Source organism: Felis catus, chromosome C2, assembly GCF_018350175.1.
Source record: "Felis catus isolate Fca126 chromosome C2, F.catus_Fca126_mat1.0, whole genome shotgun sequence".
NCBI lineage: Eukaryota > Metazoa > Chordata > Mammalia > Carnivora > Felidae > Felis > Felis catus.
The window spans coordinates 103715010-103741407 of record NC_058376.1 but is presented as its reverse complement, the minus strand read 5'-3'; the positions used below and the strand labels follow the sequence as shown (position 1 = coordinate 103741407).

Sequence of the window (26398 nt, the reverse complement as noted above, 5' to 3'; positions counted from 1 at the left end):
GGCTTTCCTTTTGATGTGAAACTAGTAACAAAAGCAGCAGCACTTTTTTTTCTTTTTTCCCTCTTTATTTTCAAATTGATTGTTAATGAGGACGCATGTGGAGCAGATAAGAATAATATTCATAGTATTCTGGCCATCAGGGTCCTTCTTTTCTTTTTTGCCTTCAGAGTCCTTTCCAAAAAGGAAACATGCTCCCTGGCATTCTATATTATTCCCAATTTCCAGGTGGAAAAATGAGACAGATGGAGTGACATAAAAACATGGGGGATTGTAGTTTTAAAAACAAGACAAAAATTCAGATCTTCTTGCTTTTATTCTTCTCTGTATTACCACAGTAAAATATTTATCAAAGTCCAAGAGATTACTGATATGTGATAATTACCAATGTCTTTACATTAATGGAGCTATGAAATAATAAGCTCATCAGTGAGGTAACTGGGAAAAAGTTCAAATGGATAAGGGTGCATCACTATTTGCTTTATACAGTACTGAAACAACCATAACATTCAAACACCAGGAAGTCCTAAGTAATATTAAATAGTAATTCATAACTGTGAAATGCTGTAACATCTTGAAGTACCTTCTGAATGACCAAAACGGATGAAATTTTGTTCAGTGTAACTTCAGTTTTTTACACAGAACTATGTATTTTTAAAAACTGGTAATCCATGTCAGATATACACAAAACCCTTAACAGACTAGACTGCTCAAGGAGTAGAGCTCCCCATTGCTTCGATGTTATGGACTAATGAGCTTATAATTCAATGAAACCCTTTTAACAAGTTCTAGCCTACAGAATGGCACGTTCAAATAGTTTGGTCCTATTTGTTTTATTAACAAAAATCCCCGATTCCTTTATAAGGTGTTTAATTCCTCTTACAATCACCTTTAAAGGGCCTGACTTGGTTTTGGTCTAGGTAAATCAAAGTGTGACCCTCCAGTCCCCAGTCTGTGCGTTCTTCATGAGTCTCAGTTCAGTGTAACTCAACACAATGACCTTCCCATGAGTTTTCCATTGGACATTTTACAGTAATATTAATACTTTCCACAGAGTATCCTTTCTCTAGGCTTTTGTCAAATTAATAATGGCATGTGGTATTCCTTAGCATAACCTGCCAAAATGTGATAATCTCCTTGGAAGAAAAGCCATGAGCTGCAATCACACGTCTGAGTTGACAGACATCCAAATGGATCCTATATAAAAAGAAAAGGTTTGTGTCTTCTGGAATATGGATGTCCACGTTTAATAAATTCAAACAGATCCCAACATAAACATCTTCAAACTTGATGGGTTTTACGTGACTCATCATTTCATAGATTCTTGGCACCAAATCTCTGGACATTATATAACCCAACCCACTGCAGTAGGGAGGAAACACCTTGAAGGGATACTCTTGGTATGAAATATGGGCTTTTTGGTAAAATCCTCTATAGGAATAATTATCGATTAGAGGATAACCTGTGAAAAACTTCTCTGAATGGTTTACATTTAAAAGATACTTCACTAAGTTGCCAGTATTGATGAAAACATCAGTGTCTGTCTTCATGATGTACTTGGCATTGGGGCAAAACTCAGTTACCCACCTGAATGCCATAATTGTTTTCAAGGTCAGATTATTATATGTGTCTAAAAAATCTTGTCGTATTATGTCACCATAAAGAATGTGCTCATCCTCTAAGGACAATGCTAACACTTTGTCTTCCTTTTCGGCCGGCTGGCCTAGTAAGAAAAATGTAAGAACCTCATATCCCCACCAAGATTTTTTTTCACCCCAAGTAACTCTAATGGCCTGTCTGGCTTTCACATCTGAAGGGTGTGAGGTCACCAGGATGACAAGAAAAGGGTTTTGATGAGAGCAGTTTGAATGCTCTCGAAGTGTGAAGCGAAAGTCTTGTCTGTAAATTGGCTCATACTCATAGAAGTACATCCAGTTTACACGTTCTATCACATTGTAGTGGGGCAGGCTGAGGTACCACATCACAAGAAAACTCAGGAGGGATAGCAGCAGGAGGCTCCATTTGAGGGATCTCAGTGACATCCTACTCGGAAGAGTGGTCAAGAGAGCCAGGGCCATCCACAGCAGCTCAGAAGCACACGAGCCTGAGGTTCTGGAAGATTTATCAAAGACCTGGTTAGTACTCCACCACACAAGACACAGTATTAAATGATATCTGATTATCTACTTAAAGAGTTGGAACAACAAAAGCTCCCAAGCAAAACCAAGAATCCTGACCCCAACCTAGTTCATTTCATTTAACTATAAGCAAATGGACACCAAAAACCAAGAGGGCATTTTAGCTTTTTACATCCAGACCAAGATTAAAAACATATCCTTCATTACTTCGGGAAAATTAATACTTCCTGTTTGATTTAAATAACTGTTGAAATATGATTTTGTCCTGGATGTCCAGAGGGACAGAAAAAGATGAGTAATGGGGGGGTTAAAAAATAAATCTGCAATTTAAAAAAAAAAGCCGCATTTCTTCTTCACCACTATGGAAAGAGAAGTGAAGGATTTAATGCAAGGAGATATTACCAGCAACATGTCCAAATAAACCAAGGGTCTTTCTCAGCTGTGTGACCAGATGTGGATTCTAGCAAATCTGGAATAAGGAAAACCCAGTGGCTACAATTATTCATGTGAAATGAGATGGGAGCAGAGACTCTTCACCTGAAAGGCAAGTCCTCTAGACACAAACAGGGTAAGCATCTCCAGAGTTTTTAAATGGCCAAGACTGTGAAATAGATTTTTCCTTGCCCCAAACAGATCCCAGCTCCCCTTTCACCTCACTGGCTGAACTCCATGCTCAGTCTGCACAACAAGTGCTTAAATTAAAGGCTGTCCATAGAATTGAGTTTTCATGTGTTTCCCATTCTAATCTATTCAGAAATCCTGTGCCAGATCAGAATCATGGGATGGACCCTCCAGCTGAGATGAGAAGAGCGTTAATGTTACAGCATTCAGACTGGAGTGACAGTGTCACCTCAGTTCTGTGCTAGGCCCCAAGGATGAGGTTGGTTCACAATTCAGGATCCCACAGGGCTTTCTGGGCACCATGATATCAAGACAAACATGTGCTAAGTGTTTCCTAGACATTCCACACCCACAGACAACACCAGGCACTAAGACCAAAGGAAGGAGATAGGAGAAGGGGACCCCTAGGCAACAGGTAAACATGGAAGGACAGGGTGGCACTGACTGTTTATATCAATGCTAAGGGACTTCAGAGTAAGGGATGGATGAACAACATGAGGGGCAGGCTGAGGAGGTTCCAATGGTGCCCTTTCACCCCCCATCCTCTGGGAAGAGGGGTCCTGGGAACCCAGAATCTGTTATGAAGGGCATATGTTAATGTCATTATATGGGAAGGCTGGCGCCCCAAGGGTTCTACCTGGGGTCAGTCTTAGGTCTTTGGATGCACAGCTCTTCTGCCTCTTAATACTATGAAAATGACAGGACCTCAAGACTCCTTGTCCTATTTGGCCATATCCTACCTGCCCTGATTAGTTCTGGTCACAGTCAGTAATCTCTCCTTTCTCTAGAGCTTTCTATATTTTAAGTCACACAATACAAACTCTCCAGTCCAGTTTCATGTATATGTGTCTTTCCCCTCCATTTGTAGTCTATGACCTTGTTGGCGAAGTGTTTCTCACAATAGTCAAAGTGCAAGACAGACACAGACCTACAGCAGGAGAGCAATGCACACGGACTTGTTATGCTATTTCCATTTGTGTAAAGGATAAAAGGTAGGTCTGTCCATCCCACCCCAGTCTTCCTCTCTCCCCCTTACTAGCCTTGCACAGCCAGCTCCTGGAAAAACCTGAAACAGAAGAGACCTAGAATAAGAATAATAGAAGTAATGAACTTCTTCCTACACTGTCTCCTCATCTGTGACTAGACACTGCATGCACAACCCTAGGGGTCTTGATTTACACCTCAGCCAATGACAACTTTTACGTTTATTACAACATTTGTCAGGTGGCAGTTTTACATCTCATTCTAACAAATCAGCACACTGGAATAAATTTCAGACTAACAAAAGGAAAGTATACTGCGTGAGGATCAGCATTTACAATCATATATAGGCAATGAAGGCTCCATTACTCTTCAATAATGGGAAGAACTCAAAGCAGCAAATCTTATTACAAAAGTTATCTCACATGCATTCAATAGGCCATGTTTCTTTTCTTTTTTTTTTGTATTTAAAAAAAAATTTTTTTTAATGTTTATTTATTTTTGAGACAGAGAGAGACAGAGCATGAACGGGGGAGGGTCAGAGAGAGAGGAAGACACAGAATCTGAAACAGGCTCCAGGCTCTGAGCCATCAGCACAGAGCCTGATGCGGGGCTTGAACTCACGAACCGCGAGATCATGACCTAAGCTGAAGTCGGACGCTTAACCGACTAAGCCACCCAGGCGCCCCTGTATTTTTTAAAAAATATGTTTATTATTCTGAGAGAGAGAGAGAGAGAGAGAACAAGAAGCAGAGGTGCAGAAAGAGGGAGAGAGACAGAATCCCAAGCAGGCTCCATACTGTCAGCACAGAGCCTGACATGGGGCTCAAACCGATGAACTGTGAGCCAAAACCAAGAGTCGGACGCCTAACTGACGGAGCCATGCAGGCGCTCCTATAAGCCATGGTTTTTAAATGTGACAATGTGACTGTGGCTGTGATGTCTACTGCTATGGGCCCACAAAGAAAATAAAACAGCAGCAAGGAGAAGAGGAATTCTCTAGTCCAAAAAGAGGGAAAAGTCTTTCAAGGACCCACAACACAGGTGGTTCTAAGGGCAGAGAGACCAGAGTCTACAACCCAGCTCTGTCCTTTAACAAACAGGGCAAGCGGGTATGTTCTTCCTTTTGGAGCCTCAGTTTCCACATCTCTGCACTAAAGATGTCAAATACAGTGGAGGGTGACAACATGTGCAAAGCATTTCACTGGCCATTAAGTGTTCAATAAATAGAGTCTGGTCCCCAGCTGTGTTCCACCCTTGGCAGCCTTTGTGTCCTGTGTTCTCTAAATTGATTTTTATTGTCAAATGGGTTTTCCTGGAAAAATAATCTCTATGAGTTCTTACTATTTAAAGAAAAATATGTTTTGAAGCCATAAATATATTTCTATTTCTTACCTCCTTCTTGATTTATTTCTTCTGAGTGAAAGATCTTCAATTTCACCAACCAAACAGTCAGTAGTATGTAGTAGTCAAAAATAATGCTTGAAATTTCTGTAAGACATATAAAAAATGTAACCGCATTTACTTATGGGTCAGGGAATTAGAAATCAAAGATGGTAAATGAAGCACGCCCACCTCCTCCAGTTTCTTTCTGAACTAGGAACATATATTGAAACAAAAAGTTAAAAAAGTTACCATTAGTCCACAGAACTCAAGAGTTCATGGCTTTATCATGGAAAACAGCACTCAGGTCAGCTGGTGTCTTAGGTCACCATACCAGTTTTACTTCCCTGGATAAAGAACTCAGGGGTCACTAAAATAGGTGAAACATAAAACTTCTAAGAGACATTCTGCTGGTATCCTCTCTTTAATTCTGTATTCCATGTATGCATTCACAGGAGGCAACCCTTCCCAAATTCATCTTTCCCCTCTGAACCTCCATCTCTACTGACAAATAACCCAAGGCACCTTAATAAACAGTGAGAAGAGAAATAGTGCGACACATCTCACTTCCTGCCATGATTCAGTGGCTCATATCCTGGCTTTTACTAGTCAAGTTTGAAAATGAGAGCAGGATGTAAAAGACAGGGAGTCACTGACATATACAATTATATATACACATTTTATACAATTGTGTGTATATATATGTATATATATATACACATATATATACAATTATACAATTTTTATATACAATTGTATACAATTTTTTGTATATATATATACAAATTTTTTCCTTATATACGATTTTTTCCAATGAATTAAAGATCAAATGGAAGAAAAATGAGCCTTTAAAAGCACTAAAAGAAAATATGGATGAACATTTTAGTAATTTTGAAATGGGGAAGACTTTTCAATTACTCAACTATAGGGAAACAATCTAGAACCCATAAAGGAAATTTTGATCAAATAAAGATTTCAAAAATTTCTTGGACAAGGTTAAAAAGCAAAACAAAAACAAAAACAAAATAAAAAACAAACAAAAAACTAAAAAAACAAACAACAATAAAAAACACAAACAAGGATGAAAGATTAAAAAACAAACTGGAGAGAAAAAAAAACAACCTGAGATTTATGACAAAGATTTGTAAACCCAAAGAAAAAAAAGAGTTCATACAAATTAAGTACAAGATGAACACTACAAGAGAATAAACGGCGGAAAGAGAAATTCTCAAGAGAACTACAAATGATCAATAAGAACAGATGTTCAAACTTACAAGGAAGCAGAAATATTGACAAAAATCTCAAATCAGCAAATTAAAGGAAAAAAAAAACCCACATGACAATAGTCAGTATGTGTGGGGGAAAAGGTATTCTCATGCACTCTGGAGGGAAATTTGAAAACACGTATCAAAATTTTAAATGTGTATACTCTTTAACCAAGCAATTACCACTGCTAGCAATTTATCCTAAAGAAGTAAGCAGGCAACTGTGTGTAATTTATAATATGGAAAAATTTAATTTTAAATGCCTCACAATTGGGAACTGGTTAAACAAAATTATGATCTATTCATACAACAGCATATATTTATTTATTATATGCGATAAAGCTTACCTATATCTTCCCTTGATATATAGCAAATGAAAATCGCAAAACTGCTTATGTGGTATAAGTCCTTAAACCCATATAGTCACATATGCTAAGCAAGATTTTCTAGAAGGATATGTCTCAGTATGTCAATGGCTTCTATTCTGCGGGATTTCTGGAAGACTTCTTCTTTCTTTTTCTTTTTGTATCATTTAGATTTTCCATGCCATTTGTGTATTGTCTTTGTACATAGATAAAAACAAAGTCAAAAAAATTTTTTAGTTTTATGCTTGCATATCTCAAAGTTCAACTGAATGGTAGTAACCCTAAACGAGCAAGCAGGATTCTGAGTTTCATCTTACCCCAGGTTCTTCTCCCAAAGTGTAGCCACGTACAATTCATGATATGTCTATTAGGTATTATCCTCTCTTATTTCAGTAAGTATTATCTCAACATAGTGAGGAATTATTTTAAAAGATTAAGTATATAGTAATTCTAAATATAAATCTACCAGGACTTACATTAGTTTACAATAATAGCCCTTTACATATAATCATGTTATGTATACACACACATATTTAAACAGTTGATGAAGTGTTTGCAAGTATTATTAGTATTCCCCCGGTAACTATACAGTGGGCCAGCTGGTTTTACTGTACTTATTTTATAGATGAATTTTAGAGATTTCAAGTGAACTGAAAGTGAAATAAAGACACTTTCAAACAGACTAGGACTTACAAAGTCCACAAACTCTAGCTGGGAGAAGTATCAACAGAATATGTTTTAGTATGGAGAAAAGTGAACTCAGGAGGAAGGAATGGCATGAAAGGAACAGATGTAAACCAGGAGGCCATTAAAAGACCGTGAAAACTAGTAAGTACAGATACTGTAAAACAAAATGAGAGAAGAACAAGAATACAATTTTTTTTAATGTGGTCAGCAAAAGTGAAACTGAAATACTATACAAAAATGACATGGTTGCTGTAAAAAGACTTAAAATATGTGAAAAATTAAAATATGTTAATATTCTTACCTAATTCAAGAGGAACAAGGAGTGATAAACTTTCTTAACATTTTACAAAAAAAATCATTTAAGAATGTACATTATTAACCTTGAGAGTGACTATTGAAAGAACAGATATGGAATACGTATCTTCCACACTGAGAAATAAAAGAAACAAAGCAAGCTACCAATAGAGAGGAAGAAAAAAGCAGAGAAAATGCAAGGCAAATAGAAAACACAAAAGATATCAGAAGTAAATATAAACCTACCTCCTAAAAGAGATTCTCAACGTGGCTTAAAATTCTGCCATTATACTGCTTATAAGACGCATGCCTAAAACAAAACAACATAAAAGTTTTAAAATTAGTAAATAAAAACCATATCATGACAATGTCAATCAGAAGGCTACTGTAGTTAATTATTAATGTCACATATTATATTTATTCATTTTTAAATATTATTTTGGAGAGGGGGGAGGGGCAAAGCAAGGGGGGCAGAAGACCTGAAGCAGGCTCTGCACTGACAGCAGAGAGCCTGATGTGGGGCTCGAACTTATGAATCATGAGATCATAACCTGAGCCGAAGTTGGACGATTAACCAATTGAGCTTCCAGGCCCCCTCATGTCACATATTTTAAATGAACAGCATTTAAAAGGGATAAGATTTTGTTACTGATAAAAGGAGCCATGCAACAAGATAATGTAACAGTTATGAAACTATATCAACATAAAAACATAGCCTCAAAAATATATAAAGCAAACTCGGAAAAGCATAAGTACAAATGGAAAAAATCTATAATCCTAATGGGAGATTTAAAAAAAATTTTTTTTTTAATGTTTGTTTTTGAGAGACAGAGACAGACCATGAGTGGGGGAGGGGCAGAGAGAGGGAGACAAAATCTGAAGCAGGCTCCAGGCTCTGAGCTGTCAGCACAGAGCCTGACATGGGCTCAAACCTACAAACCATGAGATCATGACCTGGGCCAAAGTTGGACGCTTAACTGGCTGAGCCACCCAGGCACCCATATATAATCCTAATAGGAGATTTTGAACAAATCTGTCTAAATCAAGCAGGCAAAAAATAAGGATGTAAGTGTTTCAAATAATATTAATAATCTTGATCTAAGAGAATGGAATATTTGTTTCAAGAACACGTGAAATATTCATTAAGAAACCGTTCACGTTAGGTTATATAAGTCATCTCAAGAACTTTCAAAACTCAATTCAACAGGGGCGCCTGGCTGCGTCAGTTGTTGAGCATGAGACTCTTGATCTCAGGGTCATGAGTTCAGGCCCCACACTGGGTGTAGAGATTACTTACAGAGAAAAAAAAAACAACAACACAAAACAAACCTCAACTTAACAGAGGCCACATTATCTAACCACAATATAATTATGACAAAAACACAACTTGAAAAACACATAAACAAAAAAAACCTGTTTGGAAACTCAACACCCTTACATACAGTTTCTGTTTAATCCATAAATTTAAAGAGAATATCATATTGGAAATTGTAAAGGCACTATTACATCAACCACTTAACTGAAATCTATTGGTTTGCAGGGGTACGGGGGAAGAAGCCAAGCAATTTTTTTCTGCTTTAAACAATGATCTATAGTTCAGGGGGGCAAGTGTTACAACTGAAGAGGAAAAAGTCCTCTTTATAGAAAAATGCCAGTTATAACTGTAGGTAGAATGACAGAAGAAAGCTATCATTTTGCAAACGCTCATGAAACTATTGATTCGGGCAATGATGATCAATCAGCGTTTTAATCATCAAACGAAAGATTAATAAGGCACCCAAGTAACCCTCCAAAGACTGCCTTTTACTTATAAGGACTAAAACAATATAAAATTTACATTGGAGGAATCAGAGTGCTAATCATCAATCTTAGCAGAATGATGGCACAATTTCATGCTGTTTATCTCCTAGTGAGCTACACTGTAAAGTCACAATATTGTCTCCGATGAATCCTAACCAAAAATGTTTAACTGGAATCTAATCAAAATTTATATGAAATACAGGATAGAAGAACAAGCTAAGGAACACCACAGGAAGCACTCAAAGAAATCAAGGAACTGGGACTGTCAACCAGCATGGTGTCTTCAGCCAGTCAGAACCATGAAAAAGGGGATGGCTGTAGGTTAAAAGAGGTTTAAGGACACACCAATTGCAAATGTATGGTCCTGGACCGGATCCTGGAGAAATCTGAATACAACATAGATATCAGGTGATGCCAGGAGGATTATTAATCTATTTAGGTGTGATAATGTTAGCTGGCTACAAAAGAAAATGTTCCTGGATAAACAAATGTGGTATTTCTACACAATGATGCTACTCAGCTACAAAAACAAAGCACTGATACAGGCTGTAACAAATACCAGTTTTAAGAATTGAGGATGTAGGGGCGCCTGGGTGGCTCAGTCGGTTAAGCGGCCGACTTCGGCTCAGGTCATGATCTCACGGCTGTGAGTTCAAGCCTTGCGTCGGGCTCTGTGCTGACAGCTCAGAGCCTGGAGCCTGCTTCAGATTCTGTGTCTTCCTCTCTCTCTGACCCTCCCCTGTTCATGCTCTGTCTCTGTCTCAAAAATAAATAAAACATTTAAAAAAAATTAAAAAAAATTAAAAAAAAAAATTCAGGATGTGGATGAACCTGAAAAACATGAGTCTTAAGTAAAAGAAGATCAACACAAAGACCATATATATATATGACTCCATTAATATGAAACATGAAAGGCACATCTACAGACAGGTTAGTGGTTGCCCGGCGGTGGCACCGGCAACTGGTTGCAAATGGAGATAAAGAATCATTTTGGGGTAAAGGAAATATTTTAAAATTTGATTGGGTCATGGTTGCAGAACTCTGTGAATTTAGTAAAAATCACTGAATTGTACAGTTAAATTTATGGGTATGTAAGTCATATCCCAATAAAGCTGTTAAAAATAATAAAATTAAAAAACCTTTTCCTATTTTTAAGAGTATATATTTAGGAGTAGAAAGCCAAGATAGCTGTATTCACTTTAAAATATTTCAATAATGGGGCTCCTGGGTGGCTGAGTCGGTTGAGCATCCAAGTCTTGATTTCAGCTTGGGTTGTGATCTCATGGTTCGTGGGTTTGAGCCCTTCATCGGGCTCTGCACTGATGGCACAGAGCCTGCCTCTCTGATTCTCTCTCTTCCTCTCTCTGCCTCTTTCTTTTTCTCTCAAAATAAATAAACTTGAAAAAGAATTAAAAAATAATAATACTAAAAAAATAAAGAAATAAAATATTTTAGTAATAAAAACTAAAGAGAGGAAAACACATTCTCTCATTCATGTATGGTGGAGTAGAAAACCATAACATCTCAATGGAGTGCAATTTGGACATACTTACACAAATGACAAATACATTTACTCTTTTCTCAGTAATTTTGTTCCTGGAATTTATTTTAGACACAGCTGTCTATGTCTAAAATGTTAAGGCATTTTATTGTCACTAGCTACGACATTATAATAGCAAATATTTGGAAATAACCCAAGGGATCATTAATGAGGGATTACTTACATAAACAATGAAACATCCACACAACGGAATACTATACAGATGTTACTGACGTTAAAGATTTGTACAATATATTAAGTGGAGAAGATATAGAACAATGTCTACAATGTGCCAACTTTTGTGTCAAAAGGAAGAGGAAATAAAAAATATGCATTTGTATGTGTATGAGAAAAACAATGAAAAGACACAGTGGGCAGGGAGAAATGGGGTGGATGAGAGAAGGAGTGAGAGCATCCCTTTTTTATATTACTTTGGTGTATTACTTAAAAAATATTAGTATAATTACTTTGTAAGTTACATAGTTTTTGTATTATTTTGATTTTTAAAACACATGAATACATTAAAATTCAAAAAAATGAAAATAAAACAAATTTCCTCCCCATTTTAAAGTGCCACAGATAAGGGGCACCTGGGTGGCTCAGTTGGTTGAGCATCCGACTTCAGCTCAGGTCATGATTCCACATCTGTGGGTTCGGGCCTCACGTCAGGCTCTGTGTTGACAGCTCAGAGCCTGGAGCTTGCTTTGCATTCTGTGTCTCCCTCTCTCTCTGCCCCTCCCCTGCTCACAATCTGTCTCTCTCTGTCTCTCAAAAAATAGAATAAAACATTAAGAAAAATTTTTAGGGGCGCCTGGGTGGCTCAGTCGGTTGAATATCTGACTTCGGCTCAGGTCATGATCTCACGGTTCAGGAGTTCAAGCCCTGTGTTGGGTTCTGTGCTGACAGCTCGGGGCCTAGAGCCTGCTTCCAATTCTGCTCCTCCCCTGCTCACACTCTGTCTCTCTCTCAAAAATAAATAAAGATTAAAAAAAAATTAAAAAAAATTTTTTTAAACACAGTGCTATGTATAAAAACACACTGGATGTAACTAAAGTAGTCCTTACAGAAAACTAGCAACCTTTTAAAATAATATACATTTTTAAAAGTAGAATTACTTTATATACATTGTTTTGTATCCACTTGATTTTTTAACTGATATACAACTCACATACAGTAAAATTTACCCTTTTTATTTTACTCTTCTGTACACGTAACCACCAGCACAATCAAGATATGAAACAATTCCATCATAACAAAAATTCTACTAGTGTCCCTTAATCAAGCCTTCCCTGAACTCCCAGGCAACCACTGATCTGTTTTTCATCCCAATACCTTTGCCTTACCAGAATATGTCACATAACTAGATACAGTATGAAGACTTTTAAGCATAATAGGTAATATATTTTTTTAAAAAGATTGAAAATAAATAAGCTGAGTACTTAGCTCAAGAAGTTAAAAAAAAATAATTCCAATGTTATTACATAAACAAGAAAACAGAAGGGATAACAAAGATAAAGCAGAAAACAATGAAAAACAAAAACCCAAAAAAGACAATTATTAAAAAAACATTAGGAATAGAAGGGAAGAGTCTAACCTGTTAGAGAAACTGTAGCAAACTTAAGGATAAACTTTAGAAATATTTCTACCAAAGTCAGGAAAACAGTGTATTTTTAGTGTGTGTTAGTGTCCACTAAAACAAGAGAAAGATGTAAAAACTGTTAAGAGAAAAAAGAAACCTGCCATTATTTTCATTATTATGTAATCATCTACAAAGAAAACTCAAGAGGAAAAAGACAACTTGTAAGAACTGACAGGTGTACCAAGATGTTGGATATGAGCTCACATATATACCAAGAACACTGAAAAAAAACAAAAATCTAGGGGCGCTTGGGTGGCTCAGTTGGTTAAGCACCTGACTCTTGATTTCAGCTCAGGTCACGATCCTGGGTTTGTGGGATCCAGCCCATATCCCACTTAGTGTGGAGCCTGCTTGAGATTCTCTCTCTCTCTCTCTCTCTCTCTCTCTCTCTCTCTCATTCTCTCTCTCTCCCCGCCCCTCTTCCCTGCTGGTGCTATCTCTATAAGATAAAAAAAAGTTTAAAAAAGATTTCTATCATTTAAAAAAAAGTCTAAGGAAAACCACAACAGCAACAAAAACTACAGTGTCAAATAAAGCTAACAAAAAATCTGCAGGACCCTAATGTAGAAAAGTAAAATGCTTTTCTGAAGAATACAAAAAAAACACAAAAAGATGTGAGTAAACGAGAGAGATAATGTGTTCAAGGATAAGAAGATTCAAAAGACTCAAAAGATTCCACTTCTCCAAATTAATCAATAAATACGTAACATTATGATGAAAACTTCTTGATTTGGAATAACCAATACAATTTTGAAAACAAAGAATGAAGGTGGGATGGTGGTGGGTTGGCTGTTATTAAATCCTATCGCACAGCTATAGTTATGAAAACAGAATGGCAGACCAACAGATGAAACAGCCGAGCAGCACTAAGGCCAGAAGCTGATGTATCCATACGCAGGGACTTAGCAGACGTACCCACACAGAGGGACGTGAAAAATGGCAGAGGCTGCCTCACAAACCAGTGGGGAAAAGATTCAACAAATGGTTTCAGAATAAATGTGGAAAAAAAAAACCATATTCATACTTATTTTCAAAATAAAGTTCCAGGGGGGTAAAAGAATTTTAAAAAGCAAAACTAAAATGATTACAGAAAAATACAGAATATATTTGTGAACCTCTGTGTGGCAGAGGCCTTTGTGAACAAGTTACAAAAAGCATATCCCATAAAAGACAGGAGAAATACACTGGGCAACATTAGAATATAAACTTTATAGGACAAGACAAGTTAAAATGTGAGCCACAGGCTCAGAGAAGATATTTACAACAAATAAAACAAAGGGCTGGTATCCAGAATCCTTGCACTATATTTGTTAGATAGTATATACTTGCAATAATCTGTTATTAATTTTCATTTGTATAAAGTTTATATAAAGCTTACAAATCAAAAGGAAAATGGGTAACGTGTGAATGAGTTCACAGAAGAGGAATTCAGAACTTCCAATTACATGCCGATAAACATGAAAAGAGGGTCAGTCTCACTAGTGACCAGGGAAAGGCAAATTAAAGTCAGATACCAAGTTTTTAACGCATCTGAAAACATAAAAAAGTTTATTATTAATCAGGTATTGGAGTGAATGACATTTGTCATACACTGAGGGTTGAAGTACAAGCCCACTGTGGTAGATAAGCAACATGGTTGCATCTAGAGAACTGAAAACCAGACTTTGCTTTCCTGGAACTACATCCTTGAAAAACTCTCATATGTGTACATGCGTGGAGACCTGTACAAGCATGCTTACTATGGGGTTATGAAAACAGATAATCTGAAGCAATTTAAATCTCTATCCGTAAGATAATAAGTAAATAAAACCTGCTACTGTCTTCCAATGGAATCCTAGAAGACAGTTAAAAAGAAGTGAATCGGATTTATACACAGAATGTCAATTTCGAGAGTATTAAAAAATAAAATGTTGAGTAAAATATACAAGTTGAAAAATTAAATGCATAGATAATACAATTTATATAGTTTTAAACCGCACAAGAGCAAGAGAGCTTTAAAAAGCAGCTATGCGCACAAAACTATTTTTTTAAGTTTATTTCTTTTAAGAGTGAGAAAACGAGCAGGGGCGGGGCAAGGAGAAAGGAAAAGAGAGAGAATCCCCAGCAGGCTCTGCACTGTTAGCATGCGGCCCGATGCAGGGGCTCGATCCCACAAACCGTGAGCCCAGGTGCCCCTAAAACTACTTTTTAAAGAAACTGCAGGAAAAGCTTCCACACTCAGCAGTGTGCGTGTCACTGTGGAAGGACAATTGTGTGGTGAAAAGGGGAAAGAGAAGACTCGCCACAAATACTATTAAGTATTAATTAGCATTTGTTAATTCAGGATGATTGAAATACAAGTATTCTCTTCTATTTTTAGTTTTCTTTGTATTTTAAACCTATCAAAACAGGAAAAAAAGCATAAGAAAAATGCCTGGACTTAAATGGCTTACCCTAAATCTTGGCTGTAATACTTAATGGTTGTGTGTGCCTTTGAGGAAGTTACTTAACTTTTCAAAAAAGTTTTTTTTTTTTTTTTTTCAGCTAAAATCAAGCACCACAATACCGATTCAGTTACTGTGAGGTTTACGTGGACAATATGGACTATTCAGTCAGCAAAGTCAGTGGTTTCTGAAGTTAAAGTGACACTCGGGTATGTGGATAAATGTGGACACACTATGATGTCACAGAAATCAAGCTGGCCTGGTCTGAGACTTAGGACTGGCTCATACCCAGACAGCGGGAGCACAGGGCAGCCGCTCTCCTAGCACAAGAATGAGTTTTGTGAGCTCTGACACTGTTCTAAATCCCATGTCCCAGGAGAGGGGCAGAAAGAACCTAAAACACCGATGAGCAGAAAAATATAAAAAGGCCCAACAAGGAAATACACTATTTTTTTATTACTGACTTCTTAAATAATATCATATATCACTGTAAAGAACTTACATTTATAATTCTAAAATAATTTCCATTTGATAAAAGATAAACTTGTGATCATATTAAGTAAACATGCATTCACCAACTAGATTTTAAATAATTTACCCCAAGCAAACCATCTTCTCTATCCCACAAGCCCAGCACGATGCTGCTGCACCAGTGACCACAAATAATTACGGGTTGATTTGGTGGTTGATACGTAAAAGCTGAAGAAACACTGCAAATAATAGAAAAGCCCAGGAAACTTCCAGAAATAAATAAGAGGTCGGTTGCATCCAATGTTTTAGAAGAGAGCAGAAGAACTGAGAGGCAGATTTCTTCTCCTCAGTTATTAATACCAGAACTTTCTGGCACCAAAGATGGATGCATCTATGTCTTGCCCCCAAGTGTTACAGAGCCCTCAAAAGAGCTCTGTGGAAATCCACCCCTCCCGCCCTGCAAAATAATTCAAATGAATGTAAACTGGTATTTTTTTTTTAATTTTTTTTTTATTAACGTTTTTATTTATTTTTGGGACAGAGAGAGACAGAGCATGAACGGGGGAGGGGCAGAGAGAGAGGGAGACACAGAATCGGAAACAGGCTCCAGGCTCCGAGCCATCAGCCCAGAGCCTGACGCGGGGCTCGAACTCACAGACCGCGAGATCGTGACCTGGCTGAAGTCGGACGCTTAACCGACTGCACCACCCAGGCGCCCCTAAACTGGTATTTTTTAATGGAGGGCTTCTCAGCTTTTAATATGCTAATATACATTCTCTGAGAAGAGGATATATCATGCAATGTTTCTCAAATCTATCTGAAGAACCTATTTTAATTTTCAGTCTCTGGCAGGATTGAACTCTACCTTTTGGAAAAATCTTGTCCTAGCCCATCTTTGTATTCACTGAATTAATAAACTAATTTTGGTGAATTGAGCAGTAGTTTGGAGTTAAAAAAAATTCTACAAAATGGTTGAGTGTTTTTGGAAAACTTTTTAGTGTCATTCACTAAAGCTGAATATACATGTATCCTATGATGTAGCAACTCCAGTCCTAGGAAGAACACTCAACAACAAGTACATTGGGACACCAAAATATGTTCCAGAAAATTCATAACAGCACACCATCCATGATAACTCCAACCTGGAAACAACCATGGTGGAAGAAACAAATTTATGTAACAGCACCTTCCACAAAACAGAAATGAACAAACTATAACCTCATGTGACATTTTAGAGTCTCTCAAATATAATGTAGAGTTAAAGAAGCCAGACACATAAAGAATAGATACTATGATTCCATTTACACAAAACTGAAAAGCAGGCAAGAGCAATCTAAGGTGTCAGAATTAGGGCACTGATAACCTCTGGAGACAGGAAGGAAGTATAATTGGTAGGACCCTGGGGGGACTTTCTGGGGTTCCGGCCATGTTCTATTTCTTGACCTAGATGGTGCTTACAGGTGTGTTCACTGTGATAATTCATCTCCTAATTAGTACACTTTCTTTTTGCATGTTATACTTAAAAAAAAAAAAAAGAAGTTAAAACAGCTTGGCAATCCAGTCATTTTGTCTATTTAGTGACTGTGTGCAATCATGTCTACAAGACATGCTGGCCCTAGGTGCCCAGCCGTGGCGAGAGCACCAGGAACTGTTCTCAGGCACTAACTCACGGGACCTTCAAGACAGTCCACAAATAAAGGTGCTCTGAAACCTTTACTGTTTGCATTGAATAGGTGAGGAAACTGAGGCTCGGGGAGAGTCAATAACTTGCCCAAAGTCACAGGCTCGTAGGTGGTAGGGACAAAATCAAGCAGGACTCCAAATCTCACATTCTTTTATTTTTAATTTTTAGTGTAGATTTATTTTTGAGAGAGAGAGAGAGAGAGCAAGCAAGGGAGGGGCAGAGAGACAGGGAGACACAGAATCCGAAGCAGGCTCCAGGCTCTGAGCTGTCAGCACAAAGCCCAACGTGGGGCTCGAACTCACGGACCGCGAGATCGTGACCTGAGCTGAAGTCAGACGCTCTACCGACTGAGCCACCCAGGAGCCCCCAGATATCACGTTCTTGGCACCACCCTTCCTATGCCAGGGAGTCTGCCACATCTCTATTGACCGGAATCACTCTGACTGGTTTTAATTTCTCACTACCACCAAACCTTGATTAAACACAGTAAAGCAGCATCACAACCTTACCATCTTTACACAGAAAGACTCAGGATTCTCACCCTCAAAACCTGAAATATGAGTTATTAACAATAGTAACAAATGGCAACTAATAATTCATGCAGATACGGACCTTCTTATTTGGCATCACAAATACGTTGGGCACTAGAAAATAAACTGGGGGGCTGACTGGGTGGGTGGAGGGATCAGTCCAAATGCAAGGACTCCAGAGAAACAGAACAAAGAATTACTGCAATGGTACCATTATTTAAGCCAAAATAACCTGAAATTCTTTCCTGGGGTACAAAAATGTTGGTTATATTCTACAAAGGGAAAGCAAATTCAATTTTTTAAAAAAACATATAAAACTTTTCTAATCCCAAGTATATGTTCATTAGAGAGCTGTCAATACAAAAACAAAGCACAAAGACAGTGAGAGCTTAAGGACAACAAGGTTCATATTTTTTGAAGAAGATCTATCTATCCAGTCTGTCTCTCAGGAATACATCTCGTCTGTGGCCACGCCTCCTCCTATCTCTGTTTCAGTCAAAGTGGCTTCGGTTCTGAGCCCTGACACTTTCAAATTTTCCCTCCCTCGGAGAGTCTTCACTTGCTGTTTCTCTAACGCAAAAGCTGGTTCATGAAAAGTCTGGCTCCTTCTCCTGCTTTGGATCCTAGCAAAATGTCACTTAGGAGAGTCCTTCCCTGACCCCTTATCTCAAGTGGTTCCCCTGCCCCTACTTTCTATCACACCCCTCATTATTCTCCTGTAGGCAATCAAAACACCTGAGATTTTTCTGTCTATTATTTGTTTATTGTCTTCCCTTCAAGAATCTGAGGTTTGTGAGGGGAAAGGCCTTGCACATCTTGTTCACTGCCACATCCCTGGAGCTTAGCACACAGTAGGTACTAGGTGGGTATCTGAATGCTGTGCAAATGGCCTGGTAATGTGCTTTTACCCCTTTCATTTATTAACAAAATATCCCCAAGAATAAATTGAATCCAAAAGTAAACTCCTGAATCTGTTAGAGTATGCTTACTTTTCTTCGGCTTTCTTCTGAAACAAAGCCTTCTTCTAATAGGCTGCACTGATTCTGATCATGTTCATTTAAAAAGGTACAGACATGGGGCGCCTGGGTGGCCGACTTCGGCTCAGGTTATGACCTCATGGTTGGTGGGTTCGAGCCTTGTGTCGGACTCTGTGCTGACAGCTCAGAGCCTGGAGCCTGCTTCAGATTCTGTGTCTCCCTCTCTGTCTGCCCCACTCCCACTCATGCTCTGTCTCTGTCTCTCAAAAATGAATAAATGTTAAAAAAAATTTTTTTTTAAAGGTACAGACATGAGGGGCATTGGTTAAGTGGTTAAGCATCTGACTCTTTGTTTCGGCTCAGGTCATGATCTCACTCACGGTTCATGAGTTCAAGCCCTGCATCAGGCTCTGTGCTGATAGATGCAGAGCCTGCTTGGGATTCTGTCTCCTTCTCTCTCTGCCCTCCCCCACTTGCTCTCTATCTCTCACTCTCAAAATGAATAAACATTAAAAACAAAAAACAAAAAACAGGTCCAGACATGCAAAAACAAACAAAATCACCAAAAAACCACATTTCAATAAAATTCTAAGCCCATGCATACTAGATTTAGGGTCATCCAAGGAGAAAATATATGCTATCATTAAAGATAATTACAATTACTGCCAATTGGGCAACATTATGACTCTTTTTCCACATACAAAACGTACTACCAAAGGTGGAAATCCTGGTAGCCTAAACAAGGTCCTGTGCACATTGAGTTTAATACAAATCATAATTACACACATCACTCATGTCCTATTTCTTATAAAGAGAGAGAACCACGGGGCGCCTGGGTGGCTCAGTCAGTTAAGCATTCAGCTCTTGATTTCAGCTCAGGTCACGGTTTTTTTTTTTGTTTTGTTTTGTTTTTTTTTAATGTTTATTTATTTTGGAGAGAGAGCGCAAGTGGGGGAGGGACAGAGAGACAGGAAGACAGAATCTGAAGCAGGCTCTAGGCTCTGAGCTGTCAACACAGAGCCCAATGCAGGGCTCGAACTCATAGACTGTGAGATCATAACCTGAGCCCAAGTCCAATGCCCAGCTGACTGAGCCACTCAGGCTCCCCATCAGGTCATGATTTTAATAGTTCATGAGTTCAAGTTCAGCACGGAGCCTGCTTGGAAGTCTGTCTGTCTCTCTCTCTCTCTCTCTCTCTCTCTCTCTCTCTCTCCCCCCTCTCTCTGTCCCTCCCCTGCTCATGTGCTCTGTTTCTCTCTCTCTCAACATAAATAAACTTAAACAAAAAATTTTTAAATTAAAAATAAAGAGGGAGACACACATATCAATACACATCGTGAGGAAAATTTCCCTTCTAGTACCCCCAAACTGAACATATTAATTCATAAACAAAGCAATATAAAACTCTACCATTCTGACCTCCTCTGATTATCATTAGAAACAAACACAAGCGGTGCTGTCTGACCATTACCTCTCTCTTCCCTTTTCTTTCTGAATCCAGTGATTCTTAAACTTTGCTGCATATTATAATCTCTTGGAGAACCTGAAAAGCTCTGGAAGCCAGGGTATATACCCCGAGCTAATAACTAAATGAGAGTTACAAAGGGTGGTGAGGTTTAGGTGGCAGTATTTTGAAACCTTTTCCAGGTGATTCCAATGTTGCTGCTCTAGACCTCACTATTCAGACTATAGTGCCCAGGCACAGCCTAGGAGCTTGTTAGCCTCGGGCCCCACCCCATCTGATTCCAGCGAATCAGAAACTCCGTTTCTTGAAATAATACATGTTGAACATTTAGGACCGGGCTGGGACACAGTAAGAACTAAGTAGAGAGTACCACTGTTATCATTAAGGTCCACTATGTGCTCCTCTAACTTATTTGCTTACTTACATTTGTTCCATTTACAAACCATGCAGCTAGCTCCCAGTGTCTCTTATGTAACACCACATGGTCTCTAGCACATGTAAACATGCAAATAAATCCTAGTTTATCCACATTCTCCCTTCAGATCAGTAAGCTTTCTTTTTCTTTTTTAGTAGGCTCCACACCCAATGTGGGGCTTGAATGCACAACCCTGAGATCAAGAGTCACATGCTCTACCGACTGAGCCAGCCAGGAGCCCCAGTAAGCTTCCTTTTAGAGTCCAAAGATGAGGTTTCCTCTAACATCTTAAAGTTCCCAGTGTTTTGCTCCCATGAGCATATAAGCCCACAGGAACTAGCAGTAGCGATCCACACGCCAAATGCAAACTTTTTTGGTTCCTCTTCCACACATGCTCCCCTCTCCCGTGGCCTTCCTTCTGCCCCCTGATCTTCCTATACCTGGGAATGATTGGAACTGTCAGAAGTCCTACAACAGGTACTTCTGGCAGCTGGAGGAGAACTACAAAACTCATTAACGTTTTCAAACTGAGGTGTGAAATATTCAAGTGGCATCGATCTACTTTAAGGATTATGCATATTTGATAAAGCTTACATTTCTCCCTCTCACTCCAAAGCACAGCTGGGCATATAGTAGAGAGTCAAATTTTATTTGCTGATGGGGGTTGATGGGGGGTGGGAGGGAGGGGAGGGTGGGTGATGGGTATTGAAGAGGGCAACTTTTGGGTTGAGCACTGGGTGTTGTATGGAAACCAATTTGACAATAAATTTCATATATTAACAAATAAATAAATAAATAAATAAATATTAAAAAAAAAGAAAAAAAAAACTTGCTTTCTATTTTATCCATTTTCTTCACATTGCCCTCTCTCCATAATTTTAGCAACAGCCCCTGCTTGGTCCTGGTACTGGACTAAGTACTTTCCATATTTCCACCGTTTATTGATTAAAACTATCTAGGACGTAGGCCCTACTACTGCAGCACTTCTTTTCCAGTTGAGGAGACTGTGATTTGGAGACCTGATGGTTAGTCAGGGTCTCACAGCCAGCAAGTAGGGCTGGGAATGCAGGTGTCCTCATCCCCTAAGTGGGCTCCGAAACCACTACACCACAATGCATCCTTCCTAATTTGTTTTCATCTCGCTGGCCTGGCATCTTCATACTTTCTTCCACGTAGTGCAGCATCTCTGATCTTTGTCAGGGATAAAGAGCTGTCAAAGCTAACCCATGAACTTATAAATTTCCAACTAGTCTTCTCTTCAAGTATACTTTTCAGAAATGGAGGAACTTCTGGCAAGAATGTTAATAAGTTTATACTCCAAATAACCCTGAATAAATTGCTGAGCTTTGGTAAACATTAGCTTTGGTAAACACTGGAACCCAAAAGGGTTCCTCCACTCGAAGATCAAGGGAAGCCTTACATAGCATGCAAGAATGAAGTTTCTCTCAAGTGGGCAGGGCACTGAAAGGTCTTTCTGGAAGAAAAAAAAAAAAGGAAACGTGAGCCCAATGACAGTGCCTAGTCAGTTTCAAAATTGGCTGATCCATCATGGCTAGTGTGTTTTCCACAGGCAGTCATTTGTTCAACATATACTTCTTTGGCTCATGCTGGGCTGTGAGAATACAGTACTGACCCAAAGAGCCAAACAGAGCAAAAATGGACGTACCTCTGCACCCAGGGGTGGGCAGTCTGAAAGAGCCACGTGACAGAGCTCGTGAAAAGAGGCAACAAGATGACTTGGTCTGGAGAGAACCTAGGAAAACTGGAGCAGAACAAAGATCACACAAGTGAGGCAGAACAGCAGGAAGGCTGACTTGAAAGCTGGGCTTCCTGTCTCTGTTGTGATATAAACAGCTTTACCCACTGGAGGAAGGGGATAGGGGAAGCTGCTCTAGTTAATATTTCTTCTCATTGTTGCCCCAGATTAAGAATATTACATACCTTTGTCATTCTTGTCTGTCAGGCTAAGTCACTCATTACCTTTCCCTTAGTTATTTGAATGTCCTTCGTTCATTTGTTTCTTCTTTCATTCATTCATTCATTCATTCAGTCAGTCAGTGGGTATGCCAGATCTGTTTTAAAGGTTGGGGATGCAATGGGGAACACACCCGTCTTGCCTTCAGGTTGCTGACACAATGCAGAGCAGGGAGGAAGGTTTGTGACTCCAAGTTTCAGAATGAACATTATCAGTAAAGCCCACCTTGAGAAGATGGGAGGGTGACCTCCTAGCTGAAATGTCTCCAAATGTGTGGTCAGGGTCCAGGGCAGAGAGCTGAGTTTGCACTCTCAGAATGTGCAGATGCTCGAGAAGAGCACAAATTATAGACCCTACATCAGTTTAGAGAAAGGAACTATTTAACATTAGAGATAAGAATTGAGAGAGAATTCTAATATAATATATAGAAAAATTATAATATAATTTTTCCTCTCAGAAAGTGGCTATCTCCATCCTTGAAAACAAAGTCTGTTACCAAAATAGGAGCCAAATATAGTGCTTCTTTATGCTAACTTTAAAAAGCTGTTCAAAATGCACAGCCTGGGAGTTTAGCAGACATCTATGTTCTAGCCCAAGAGTGGGCAATTTTTTTTTTTTTTTTTAATAAAAGGCCAGATAGCAAATATTTTCTTCATGGGCCATATGGTCTCTATCCCAGACACTTGACTCTGCCTTTCTAGCAAAAATGGTGCCACAGACAATATCAAACAAATAGGTGTGGCTGTGCTTCATTAAAACTTTATTTACCAATCAGGCTGTTGGTCTGGAAGTGTTCTTGGCATGAACTGGCATATCTTAGAACATCAAGAAAATCTCAGTCTCCTAAGATCCTTCGTCTCTATGTTTCCTCATTACCCCAAAGGGTCTCGCAACTTAAAAGGGGGTCCTAGTGCTGGTAACATATTCCCCACATGACACGATTCCCAGAGGGGTAGGCAGGGCTGAGAAGTTCTACCCTAGGCTATGGATGCTATACAGAGACACCAAAAGGCTTGGTTTCCTGGCTAATTCCAGGTCAGAAACACACAGAATGAAAAATTAATAATGCATTCTAGCTTTCTGAGTTTTATTCCTTAATTTCTCAGAGCTTCAAGGGGTCCAAGTTATCTCCCTAGCCAAATCTTCCATCCTGCAGCCTTTCAGGGCCTCATCCTTAAGATGTTCTGTGGCTTTATCTCCCCCCTCACCTAGAGGAGCCTCCTACCAATCACCAGGTCTCCTGCGCATATCCTCACCTTCCCCTCTCATCTAATTCACAATGTACCAAAAGCTCTAGTGCCAAAAGCAAATCAGTATTTATAATGGCCAACTTTTTACTGAAACAAAACCATTGTTCATAGTCCCATAAGAGATATTTACCAAAGACAGGCTGTTAAATGAACTGCAACTTTTGAATGCATCTGCTGTGCAAGGCCATTTAAAAGCATTCTGTTTGACCCCCCATATTTGACCTCATATATGAAGCTGTATATAGTGTGGTTACCACACAGTGAGCAGGGATGAGCAGTAACTGTTAGAACTGCAAGAGGAAAGCATATTTGGCTGGACGTTATACAGCTGTGAATGGAATAAAGGCACTTCCTCAAATGGGATTCTACTCATATCACCCAACAGTGGAAAGAACAGACTTGCAGACTGGGCACAGACAGAAGACAAATCATTTTAACGGATAAAAAGAAAAAGTATCCACTGGAGTATTTTTTTAGGAATAAAGAGTTGAGTCTGAACTTGAATATGGCCACCAAATTAGGTTTATATAGTTAAATTTTCCTAACATATCAAGTATTTTAATAATAATCCAATTTTTTAGAAATATATGAATCATCCAAAATGGTTTAGTAAAGTTTAACTCTTACAATTCCTCAAATCCTTCAGGGGAAAAAATACACTGGAATATACAAAAGAATTTGTAGCTGTGTAAATGATCCTTGAAATGTTGTAAAGGAGACTATTACAGTCAATTTTAACCAATTAGGATAATTTCTAAATTAAAGTAAGATGAACTTACCCACAGAATTTCGGATGAGACTAAAGCACTAGCTTTTTTAGTTTTTCTGCTGATTTCCATATTCCATGCTTTAATTAAAACATTTGCTGTGAACTACTGAGCAAAAGAACAGAAAAGGAATATATCTAAGTCATAATTCAACAACACTGGGCAATTCGACATCTAAAATCAGTGTTCTATACCTAGCAAACTATTACAGGAGCAAATCATCATATACTGTTTTGGCATTCTCTTCCTTTTTGGAAAAGCTTTGATCCTCTCTTCTTCCTTGCTCTCAAATCACTTCATGCATCCAATCTGGAATAATATTTGGCCACTGTTTTGATAACAGGCTTTACTTTCACGACCGGAATTACTCACTGACCATTCATTTGAATGAACCTTCTAGTCTAGGAGAAAAAAACGTCTTAGACTCTTATCTCTTAATAAACAGCTGCCTTCTCTAGATTGATACAAATTCAGATGCGCTTTTATCAGACATCAACACATTCTGAGAGCACAAAATCGGATCCCTACATCCTTCTAAGACGCCTGGGGAGAGCTAAAATACAAACTTGTCCCCACTTGAAGACTGCCAACTCAAATCAAATCTTGCTTCCCTCTGAAAACAGGAAAAAAAAAAAAAAAGATACGGTTTGATAATTTATTCCTTGGATGTAGCTTTCCCTAAGGAGGCAGCCACCTTGTAAACGCTGGTACTATTTGCAAAACACGAGTAAAAGAAAACCATCTCGGCCTTGCAAATCTCCCTCCTAGTCCAGCAGTGAGGAGTGGAAGAGAAGGAAATAGGAATGCAACGCGTGCTTGCTGCTGGCATCATTCCTTACTGCTTGGAAAAGTGAGACTCCATTGCATCTCTCAGATTTCTTTTAAAATGCCTGTATGCCCGTTAAGATCGCCTCCTATAAATCGCGTGCCCTAGCTCCTCGGGATTTCCTTTTCTCTCTGCCCAATTCGCCCATTCTCCTCCTTAGGTCCAGATTCCTCGCAAACCCTCCCCATGAAGAAGAACGCTCCCGCATTTCATAATTCGATTCCCAGGCCCTTCCCCAGCGCCTTGGGAATGCGTTCGTCCCGGGCCTGCCGGGCAATCCACCGACACTGAGACACCAGTCGGCGTCTCCGCGTACTGTCCCTCGCCGCCGCGGCCAACGCTCCCCGGGCTGCTCCCCGACTTGGTCGCCAGAGAGGCCCAGAGCGACGGAGATCCGGGGGCTGCGCCCTAGGGAGGAGCAGGCAGGGCAGAGTGCTCCTTGCGGCCGCGGCCTGGGCCCGCTACACGTCCCACCGCCCCTCAGTGTCGCCCACGGCCCCGCCAGGCCCCTTCTCCCCCAGGCGAACGGGATCCGGCAGCCGCTCTTCGCAGTGGCCGGAGCCCCAGGACGCGGCTGCTCCCGCGCAACCCCGGCCGCACTCCGCGAGAGGGCCGGAGTGGGCGGCACCGCCCTGCCCGTCTCCTGGCCTCGCGGGGCCCGCAACTGCCGTTCCAGGAGAAGCGAGTCCCAGGACCGAGCCCGCCACCCAGCACTGGGGTCTCCAAGGCTTCCGATCGCCCCCCCGGGACCCGGCCAGGCACTCACCTCCCGCGCGCGGCGCTAACCCTGCTCCGACACGGGCGGGCGGGCGGCCGATGCTGCCGCCCCGCGCGCACACGCAGCCTCCCGCAGCCGCACGCACGGCCGGGCGCGCGCAGACCACGCGCCGAGGCCCGGGAGTCCG

The 26398-nt window shown here is 39.7% G+C and overlaps 1 protein-coding gene across 20 annotated transcripts; it reads right to left on the bottom strand.

The window, feature by feature from the left end:
* Window positions 1-294: 294 nt before the first annotated feature.
* On the bottom strand, window positions 295-26398 carry B3GALNT1 (beta-1,3-N-acetylgalactosaminyltransferase 1 (globoside blood group)). 20 transcript variants are annotated; one of them, XM_045037355.1, is made up of 9 exons: window positions 26260-26398; window positions 24680-24775; window positions 22342-22437; window positions 7978-8041; window positions 6733-6946; window positions 5133-5228; window positions 3797-3822; window positions 2538-2604; window positions 295-2109 (listed from the first exon to the last, which is right to left on the bottom strand). In XM_045037355.1, the coding sequence occupies exon 9, from the start codon at window positions 2073-2075 to the stop codon at window positions 1080-1082; it is 996 nt and encodes a 331-aa protein (XP_044893290.1). In that variant the 5' UTR covers window positions 2076-2109; window positions 2538-2604; window positions 3797-3822; window positions 5133-5228; window positions 6733-6946; window positions 7978-8041; window positions 22342-22437; window positions 24680-24775; window positions 26260-26398; the 3' UTR covers window positions 295-1079. The 20 variants fall into 20 exon arrangements, with proteins under 20 accessions (XP_044893290.1, XP_023116191.1, XP_023116194.1 ...); XM_023260423.2 differs by lacking the exons at window positions 2538-2604; window positions 3797-3822 and adding an exon at window positions 22096-22149; XM_023260426.2 differs by lacking the exon at window positions 3797-3822.